The 10579-nt window shown below is 40.7% G+C and overlaps 1 protein-coding gene across 1 annotated transcript; it reads right to left on the bottom strand.

Annotated features, from left to right (window-relative positions):
• Positions 1-4237: 4237 nt before the first annotated feature.
• LOC149221516 (protein IQ-DOMAIN 17-like) lies at positions 4238-10335 on the bottom strand. The gene is made up of 6 exons (XM_089385129.1): positions 9803-10335; positions 9491-9698; positions 9026-9382; positions 8311-8541; positions 8019-8156; positions 4238-5397 (listed from the first exon to the last, which is right to left on the bottom strand). Exons 2-6 carry the CDS (start codon positions 9635-9637, stop codon positions 4573-4575), a joined length of 1698 nt encoding a protein of 565 aa, XP_089241255.1. The 5' UTR covers positions 9638-9698; positions 9803-10335; the 3' UTR covers positions 4238-4572.
• Between the last annotated feature and the right edge of the window lie 244 nt (positions 10336-10579).

The following is a 10579-nucleotide window of genomic DNA, read 5'->3' as shown; positions in this document are numbered from 1 at the left end:
AAGGAAGCAACCTCCGGCGAAAGCTCACCAGAGTTGGAGGAGTTGAAACGACAGTTGAATGATTTCACTGATGCGGGTTTCATACGACCTTCAAGGTCCCCATATGGTGCTCATGAATTGTTCCAGAAGAAGAAAGGAATGAATGAGTTGTGGATGTGATGTGATTATCGTGCTCTTGACAAGCAGACGATAAAGAACATATATCATTTACCACTTGTTGCGGATTGCTTCAACAAGCTTGTGAAAGCTTGATTGCTTCGACAAGCTTGTGAAAGCCCCAGTGTTTTCCAAGTTGGACTTGAGGCATGGATTTTATCAGGTGCAGATAGCAAAGGGGGATGAGAAGAACACTGTGATTGTGACCAGGTATGGAAGTTTTGAGTTCCTTGTCATGCCTTTTGGGTTGTGCAACGCTCTTTGCTACGTTTTGCACTTTAATGAATGATGTTTTGCGTCCATATTTGGATTCATTCGTAGTAATATACTTGGACGACATTGTGATATTCAGTGATAACATGAAGAATCATAAAAAGCACTTGGCTTTGGTGTTTGAGGCACTAAAGAAAAATCAGTGGTACTTGAAGAAGTCGAAGTGTATGTTTGCCCAGACCGAGATTCTGTTCCTTGGACACATTGTGGGTCAAGGTCACATACGGATGGAGCCGAGCAGGGTGAAGGCGATCGAGGATTGGGTCAAACCGAAGAATGTCCATGATATGAGGGTGTTCTTGGGGATGACCAACTACCAACAAAAGTTTGTAGAGGGGTACTTCAAGGTGACTACACCACTAATAGACCTTCTGAAGAAGGATAAGTGATGGAATTGGACGGAGAAGTGTTGAGCATCATTCGAAGATTTGAAGAAGAGTATGGTTACAACAATGATACTAAGGCTACCTGAGAAACCGTTTGAGGCGCACACTGATGCTTCAGATTTTGCAATAGGGGGAATACTCTTGCAGGATGGGCCTCTGGTGGCATATGAGAGTCGGAAGTTGCATGATAGAGAGCGACAATATCTAGTTCATGAGAAGGAGATCACTGCGATCATCCGCTGTTTGCAGACATGGAGACATTACTTGATTGGAAAACCTTTTGTTGTCAAGACTGACAATGTTGCAGCGAGTTATTTTGCATCCCAACCGAAGTTGTCAGCGAAGCAGGCTTGTTGGCAAGACTTCTTGGTAGAGTTCAACATGACTATTGAGTATACACTGGGGAGACTCAATGCAGTTGCAGATGCCCTCAGCAAGAAGGGACAGTTAGTTACACTTGAGTAGGGAGAGGACCGGGTTGAGCGCAATAGGAGTCAAATACAGATGGCCGATGAGATGTAGAATAGACTTCAAGCTAGTGTGGAGACCGATATTCAAGCGAAGAGCTTTCTGAAGCAGGTGAAGGAGGGGAAGACTCGGAAATTTCTCCTATGAGATGGACTCTTGTTCTATGGGAACTGGCTTTACATTCTGAAGTCATCCGGACTTGGGAGGCACCTCTTGAAGTAGTGCCACGATTCTCCATGGGTTGGCCACCAAGCGCAGCGTCGTTCTTTGGCATTGTTGGAAAGGGAGTACTTTTGGGAGAAGATGAGGGAGGATGTACAAGAATATGTGCATACGTGCATCATTTGTCAGCGGGAGAAATCGGATAACCAGAGATAGGTAGGATTGTTGTAGTCTTTACCGATTCTAGAAATACCATGGATAAGTGTTTCGATGGACTTCATCACTCAGTTACCGCAGGTGTGGGGGTATAATGAGATTATGGTTATTGTTGATCATTTTTCCCAGTATGTCATCTTCATTCCGATGAAGATACCATGTGGGGCTGAGAACACTGCTAAGTTATTCTTCAAACATATTATGAAATATTGGGGGATGCCATTGAGTATTGTGTCTGACCGAGATCCGCGATTTACAAGAAGATTTTGGACCACTTTGTTCAAGTTGGTCAAGACAGAGTTGCTATTAAGTTCGAGTTACCATCCACAGACAGATGGGCAGACTGAACGGATTAATGCACAGTTGAAAGACTACTTGAGACATTATGTGATGGTTGATCAGAGGAATTGGCCTGAACTCTTGGATGTAGCTCAGTTTAGCTACAATATGCAAAAGAGTTCCGCAGTCGGGTATAGTCCATTTGAGTTGGTTAAAGGACAGGGACCAATTGCTCCACAAACTGTGCTACCGAGAGGATTTATGAGGAGTCAACATGCAGAGAGATTCTTGACAACATGGGAGGAGACCTTGGAGTTAGCACGAGTGCAGTTGCTCGGATTTATAAGGAGTCAATATGCGAAGAAATTCTTGACAGCATGGGAGGAGACCTTGGAGTTAGCACGGGTGCACTTGCATGATGCTATAAGGAGGATGAAGAAATGGGCGGATAAGGATAAAAGGGACGCACACTTTAGTTGGGAATATGGTTTTTCTGTGGATCACCGGAAATCAATTTCAGCGACCGAAAAACACTGCGAGATCTTTGACAAGTATGAAGGGCCATTCCGAGTGAAGAAGCGAGTTAGGAAAGTTGTTTATGAGTTGGAGCTTCCAAACCACGTGTTCCATATGAGTCAACGCAACAGATATCAACTTGATGCACATCATCCTGAGAGGATAGCACCACCGAAAAGGTCAGCGATGATTGTGGACAGACCAAACCTGATTTTGGATCTTCAGACTATGGGTGTTGGGAATACCACACAATGGGAGTTCTTTGTTCGATGGAAGAATGCACCAGAGGAGAGTAGATGGGAAACAAAGGATTCGCTGTGGAGGTGGAAGAAGGAAATTGTTGAGTATGATGTTGACCTAATGAGGTCAGTAGGATTGTCGAGGATGGCAATGACTCATGGTGGGGAAGGATGTTAGGACCCCAAAGGACATCATTGCCCTCGGGTGAGTCGGGTGCCCAACACAAGCGCGTTTAACCGATGTGCAACAAGTGTGCCCCTGTGCAATGGATGAGTGCGCCCCAAGTCGTGTGACAGGTGGTCGTCACTGGGAATGGCGCCCGAGTGAGTCAACACGACGAGCATACGAAAACTTGACATGCGCATTTGGCAAAGTGCCACAAGGAGTGCACACTTGGACGCATAAAACCGAGCGGTGAAGAAAAGTGGAAATTTGACTAAGTGTTGGAGAGTCACCGTGGTGACTTTATAGCGAGTGGTGGACGACTTATGTTGGCAGGCCAACGTGTTGAAGGGGTGCCATGAGCGTGTTGGGTCGAATCAACTTGATAGGCCGAAGCCCCTCAAGACACGATGGTGACCATATAAATTGGAGAACCGAATGATGGAGGGAGATCTTCGAACACGGAGCATCTATGTCATAAGGTGGTGAGATGGGAGTTCGAACTTGACCGAAAGTTACAAGAATTGCAGTCGGCAGATGACCCTGCAAGGCAAGTGCAATTAGTGCAGTGGGTGCAGCTCAGGTCAGGTCTGGTAGGCGCCTCAAGGCGGGCGGACCGCAAACCCATGTCAGGGTGACACGGACTAGTGGGTTGCAACATCAAGGGTGCTAGTGTATGTTGACACAGTGGGCGTAGGCACAGGTGAAGCAAACACGGCAAGCGAAGTCTGTGGGTTGGGTCGTTGGTGCGACGTGTGTAGTAGACCAGTCGACCTTCTGCGATCGGGTCGTGCAAATGGTTGGGCGTGCAGACCCGACGGGGAAGCCGACCCGGTGAAATTTGTAAAACGAGTTGAGACAATGACCTCCCTATCATGTAATATTTGTAAACAGAATTTTATATAAAAGATTCATGATTCGTTGAAGTGTTGAATTGTCTCTTGCATAATTGTTGGAATTGTTTTATGTTATGAATTCCACACATAACAGTTAATAAGAAATGAAAGAAGATGAATGTAGACATAGTCCGGAAAACGGAATGGAAAAAGTTAAGTGTAGTCGTTTAGCCGCTGCCGCAAGTTACTCGAGTTACTCCAATCGGGAAAAACGAATTGGGGCCGTGACAATATTGAAATAGTAAGCTTCAGGCTTGAAATTAAAATTACAATTTGAATTAGCTGAAATCTTTAGAGATTTACTTATTGGACTTGTGCTGAAAAATAAAATAAAGAAAAATTGTTTAATAACATAACATGTTTTAATAGATTGCAGTTGAAGAAACATATAGCCTTTGGAAAATAAATTGCTCACATAAATTCAAACTTGCATGAACAAAACCATGTGAGTGTACAATATCATATGCAAGCAAACGCATGACATTATGTAAAATTCTTGGTTAAACTGGAAACTTGGATATACATCACGGTGAAGAGTGAGAACTTACACAACTTTGTGTACTAATAATTATGTTAATCCAGTGGACGATACAACAACATATATATTTGTCATTGACCCAAGATCAAATTAGTGTCTCAAACACGAGCAAATAACAGTGAGTCTGGTAACCTAATAACAGTGAGTCTGGTAACCTGGAAAATTTCATGCAATACAAAAAATCTCAATCAACTGAGCTAATGAGACTTTTGTCAACTTTATGCTAATACAAACCCTGACCTAATGATGACAAGTAGAATAAACACATTGGCTGTAGTAATCATCTCAGCCATTTTCTTAGATCCCCAATAGATGAAGGGGTTGTTTCTTCTCCATTGTTGCTTTCAGAGGCTGAAAAGTTTGATCTCTCTATTCTTATAGGACCAGGCATGCTCTTCAGGCTTGGGCTCCTCAGACTTGGGCTCTTGCGGGCCACAGCAGAGCTAGCCATTGAACTGGCATCTGTAGCAACAGCAGGAAACGAGAGCCTTTTCTTTACTGAACTCAAGCGTTCCTTTTCAGGAGTTGCAGGCCGCTGCCTAGGTGCACTCTGTGAACGAATTTTGGCTCTTGCAGACTCAGTGGCAGTCATGTAGTTAGGAACAGCAGGTGAATATGCATAGCTATAATCATCATGTACAGATGTATAATCTAGAACGGTGGTACGCCTTGAACCAAGTCTAGGCCCGCTGGATAAGCTGGCGGGAGTGTGAATTTCTTCGTTGTAATTTGAATTTGATTTTCGCCCACCACATGATCTGGGACTTGCTGAACGAACATGTGTTGCAGATCTTGCAGCTGGTGATGGTGTTACGGGAGACTGATAATGATGGGATTTTCGACCAGGGGAAGACAAGAAGCTATTTGGTGGGGGCTGTGAATGGTGGCGTGATCTGTTGTTTGTAGTTGAATTTGATCTTGCCATGTCGACTTCTACAGTTTTCACCGCTATTTCATCTGCACTTCTGCAGTCTTTTTCCACTGTTCTGCTTTCCCATGGCCTTGCAGCCATCCAGCGCTCTAGCCAACTCCAACCCCAATGGGCTTTGTCAGAATCGCCTTCTAAGAATGTCGATGCTCCTGCCTTTGTCCCTGACCTCCACAGCTAGAAAACGAAAAACAGAAGAAGAAATTAAGAACTAGATTAACATTTTTCAATTGAATTTTCATAAACCAGGGCTCTGAACCGAGTTTGGGCACCATCAACATTGCACAAGCTTAGTTTCGGGTCCTTAGGCTGCATAGCATGAGAGAGATGTCGCTACATGGAATGGATTTTCTTTACAAAAGAAAGAGAATGTATGCAACTTGACCTGGCAAAGCTTACGTATTTTGAAATGAAGAGTAAAGGATGTAACTCAATGAAGTGTAAAAGCCTACATAATTCAAAAACTATGCAGGCAAGTTCAAACATTTTCACAATTAGGTAAAGGTAAAGTAGTAGTTAATTTCACCATGCAAATCATTGTGTTAAGGGTAAAGATCAATGCAATTATTAGGCTCGTTGTCTTAGGCGTAAAGATCAATGCACTTATTAGGCTTAACGGGCTGTATGAAGTTTAGGCTTAACGGGCCGTATGAAGTTTATCAGGCTTAACGGGCTTCATACAACGGCCTGTTGGATGAAATAAAGTGATATTTAATGGACATGAGAATAAAGGCATTATGATTGATGTAAATGCAATAAGCTAATTATAAACTAATCATTGACTTAGTGCTTTGTAATTAATATTTACCCCTTTACAACTTAGCCATAAACATATTTACCTAACACAATGAGTCTCTAGCTTTCATGCTGTGATGAAAAAAGTGAAAATGCACATTTATATTCCATTAACTGAATAAAGTGTAAAAGAAAATTGAAAACATACATTTTAACCCTAGACCTTTTAAACTGATTTATATCATTTTAACATTGGATATTTTATCCCCTTTGGAATTAGGTGTTTAACAAATTTGAGGTTTTAAGAGTTACTTGAACTTTGAACAACTCTCTTTTGTCTGTTTGAATACATCATTGTCTGTACTTGACCACCATGAGTGATGCATACTGAAATCTAACCCCTGTTTCCACATTAATGCTGGGAAAAACTTAAATGTTTCTGGCGAGCTTCCTTTTAAGAGCACTAATGTCGAGTGTATGAAGGCTTTAGGATAATTAAAGAGGTTCTCTACTTCTTGTTGACCTCTCTGCTGTTATTTATGAGTGATGCATGTTTAAAATCTGACATGTTTTTTCACTTTAAGGCTTGAGAAAAAATTCCCTTTTCCGGCTCCAATTGTTAAACTGTAAGTTTTGAAGACTAATAATTTCAGAAGAGGCCTAAGAGAAGTTTTCCAGCTCCACTTGATAAACCCTCAAATCATATGAAAGACTAAATAATTTCAGGATCCCCAACAGAAGTTCTCTAATTTCTTATTGTTGACCATTAAAGTTGAACTGAAACCTGTTCATATAAGGTTGTTTCTTTTGTTCTTCAATTTGCAGGGTACTTTTGATCTAATTCCCACCCGGAGAAATTCCATAGGTACACCCTTGAAGCTGTTGAATCAATACGTGGCACTCGTCATTGCACTTGAACATGTGCTGTCTCATGAAAGATGGCATCTATATGAATAATAACTTTCTGCACTTAAATAATTTGTAATCTCTTAGCATCTCAGAAATGACCAAGAAAGATGGCTATAGCAATATCTAGTTGCCTTCTTTTCCTGCACTAGGCTACAGCATATCAAGTTCTTAAAAAAAACAGAAATGAAGGCTGGGCTACAATGCATGCTTTCTCTCAAGTCTCTCCAGTGACAACCATGGCTGCAAACATTTTACCAAGGTATTTTACAATGGATATTACTGCAGTCCAAAATGCTTTCAGAACCTAACAAGATCTTACATGCTATTAGCACATTCATCTGTCCAAAATCCTTCAGGAGCCCAACAAGATCTAACATGCTCTTTTCATATCCAACTAAAGTTTGAATCTTTGGGCATTATCTAACTAGAATAAGTTTTGGAGTTTTTGGTAACAATTTGATAATTTTTTATAAATCTTGAGTTTTTGTGGTTTATATACACCCTGAAAAACCCCATGGTTTATATACACCCTGAAAAACCCCAAGGCAGTTGCCTACTTATAAAGAATTAAATCTCAAACTCGTAATTCCAACAACTTCTTAGCCAATTCTGGACAAATTCCACAGGAAAATATGCCCTAAAAAGCTTCAAAAAGTATAACAAATAGACTACAGCTTTCTAAAATATATGCGGTACCGGAAAATGCTTGGAAGATACGCCCAGAAAAGCTTCAAAAAGTATAACAGATAGACTACAGCGTTCCAAAGTATATGCTGTACCTTCCCTTTGTTTGAGTTGCAATGTTATCAAATTAAATTCTGGTCCCTTCCGCTGTACAGATTATATTATTCCATTCTGGACCGGACTTTAAAAGTTTTGAACAATCACTTTCGAGAAATAAAGAAAATGAGAAGACGAGAGAAAAGAATTATTGAGACTAATAAAATCGAGGAAGTACCATTGAGTGTGTATTTTGAAATATACACAGTTGAATTAGTGGGGTTTTCATGTAATTAATATAGCAGGATGCACATAAAGTCCGTGTCCACTAATATTATTTTCACGGATGCGTTAACTTAAATTTGGGTTAAATCAAAATGTAATGAAAAAGAAAATGTAATGTAATGTTCCCTGCCAAACAGTTCCATGCATACCTGGTGAGAAAATGCATAGGCCAAGGCTCTTTCTCGTTTTACTGCAGCCTCATGCTTGATTTGAGCTTTTGCTTGAATTTCCTCCACAGTCCTCGCACTCTCATCCCAATCTTCTTGCAAATCATTTCTCGAATGAGACTGCACCATACATTACGATGACACACTTTAACAAAAAATAACAACAGTACGAATATATATTATATAATATACAAACCATGTATACTGCAGCTCAGAATCTAAATATTAATAAGGATATGTGATTTAGGAGAAATTTAAACCGGTTTTCACTTGCCATAGATCGTATTTCAAGGGCCTCCTGATATCGTTTTTCAGGAGGTGGGCGTTGGGCAGACTGATGAGTTTCTTCGGCCAGACGAAGTCGACGATCCCGCACGCGCGCCTGAACTCTGACAAGTGCCTGCATGCAACGTAATGTGGTATTGGTTTGCTTTCTCACATTATATCCTCTTACCAGCGCCTGCAACCTCACAAGCCCCTTCAATGCTCGCAAAGCTCGCCTGGCCTGAACAAAATGAAATCAAATACAATATTCAAAATCCATTCTATACCCAAGAAGAACTCAAAGATTCCAAAAAAAAAACTATTCAAAACCAATATGAAGCCCAACGAAAACCAGGTACACGAAAATTTGAACCATATTTACGAATCTGGATGAATCTTTAAACATTCTTGAAATTAACCAACATGTTAATTACAATATTCAAAATCCATTCGAAACCCAAGAAGTTTAAAGATTCCAGAGAAACCTATTCAAAACCAATACGAGGCACAACAAAAACCAGGTACATGAAAAATCTGAACCATATTTATGAATCTGGATGAATCTTTAAACATTCTTGAAATTAACCAATATGTTAATTAAGAGATTGGCGATATTCTTGTAAAACTCCTTGAAGGCTTTTACAGAGGAAATAATCTTGCGCTTCAGAAATGGGAGCAAGTATTCATTTTTCGAAATGAAAATTCAACCACTGAAATTTCCTAACCAGATATCCTCTGAACGCTGTCTGTATCTTGGTCGCCGCCCAAAGTTCTCTTGGATTTACTTCCCAAAGTTCTCTTGCATTTACTTCCCGCTGGTTCGAAGGTCGGGTCAGACGAACAACTTGAGCAGCAGCTTGAGCAGATGCAACTGCAGCTTCTGCAACGGCTGCGGTCGCTACAGCCACAGCAATGGCATGTTTCTCAACATTTCCAGTTACAGGCGCGACCTCATCTTGGCTACTGGTAGTCTTTTCCTTCGGATGAAAATCATCAACATCTGAAGCTGCCTTTTCATGGCGGTCATGGTGTGAAGATTTCCCAAAAGCCCATTTACGCTTCTCTTTTGGGGCTTTTTTTTTCTGGACACAAAAAGATCATTAGCATTCGATAAAGTATTTTCTTCAAAACATGAGAGCCCTCAAATGAAACCAGGTCTCAAGGCAGGAGCAAAAGCTCTCAGTACCTACCTTTTCTTCTTTGCCTGCATCAAGTTCTTCGCCTTTAACTTTGGAGGAAAAATTAGATTTCTTTGAATCGCTGGATTCAGAATCCCTGGCATGTGATCTAAAAGCCCTTTTCACGGCTGTGAACCATGACCCCCCTTTCTTCCCCATACTAGTGCATTAATATTTCTTTCCTGCAACATCCGCCTAAAAAATATATTTCTGTAGATCTCTGTAGGAAAAAAATACGAACTTCAGAAATAAACACAAGAAAACAATCATAAACAGTTAAAGCTTATTCAACCGTTAAATTTCAATAGTGTTCAAAATACAGACCCAACTGGTACTTGTTGTGGCAGAAAATCTCACAACGTTTGCTGCACAGCCATAATAGCTCACAAGGTTGCTAAACTCTCTTTGAACTTCCAAGTCAAACTTTGGTCTAACCAGAAGACTCCTTCCTTTCCTTTGATGCCACCACTTTTGCAGATTCTGCTTAACAGTCTGAAGCAGTGACAGGCGTGCTGGGATCTCTGTGTCTGCTCAGCAAGTTATGACTAATGCAGGTACGTTTCATCTAAATATTAAAGAGTTCTACCGCTTTATGAACGATTATCCTCATTCAGACGCATTGAATATTGTATTCATCGCACACCTCTCAAGCAAATGGCCTCTGGGTAGCTGCACAAAAAGTTGACAAGGCCACAGTTGTTTATATTGGTGTGGGGATTTTCTATTGGACAGTAATCAATGTATTGCATGTTCCCAGGGAATTGAACAAGAGGATGGCAGACTCGACATTTCTTTAACCAAGTTACACTATTATGCCCGCACATGTTCTATCCGTTTCAACAGTGAACATTTTTCCCTTTGTTGTTCCCCTCCCATGCTCAACATATGCTAACTGTACAATGCAGAATTCACTGCACATTAAATGCCAATTGAATAGATTTAAATCATTTCGTTGAAAATTGGATTATGAATATCGCAAGGTATTTATTTTTATCCAAGAAACCAGTTGATCTAGGTTTAGGCTCAAATTAGTTTATAAAAAATATATTCATGATTTTTTAATTATATAACAGTAACTTATTCCATTATAATTCCATTATG

Source organism: Pinus tabuliformis, chromosome Q, assembly GCF_031772625.1.
Source record: "Pinus tabuliformis cultivar Carrire ecotype Pingquan chromosome Q, CPIR1, whole genome shotgun sequence".
In the NCBI taxonomy this organism is placed as follows: Eukaryota; Viridiplantae; Streptophyta; class Pinopsida; order Pinales; family Pinaceae; genus Pinus; species Pinus tabuliformis.
The sequence above is the reverse complement of the archived record's forward strand: the minus strand, read 5'-3'. Positions and strand labels throughout refer to the sequence as shown.

Bases quoted from the DNA above. Each gene is read 5' to 3' on its own strand.
- LOC149221516 (XM_089385129.1), bottom strand. From the start codon at position 9,637: ATGGGGAAGAAAGGGGGGTCATGGTTCACAGCCGTGAAAAGGGCTTTT. The intron at 8,157-8,310 runs GCAAGTGAAAAC...TGTATGGTGCAG, and splicing joins CCCTTGAAATACGATCTATG to TCTCATTCGAGAAATGATTT. The intron at 5,398-8,018 runs GTATGCATGGAA...TTCGTTTTCTAG, and splicing joins CCTATGCATTTTCTCACCAG to CTGTGGAGGTCAGGGACAAA.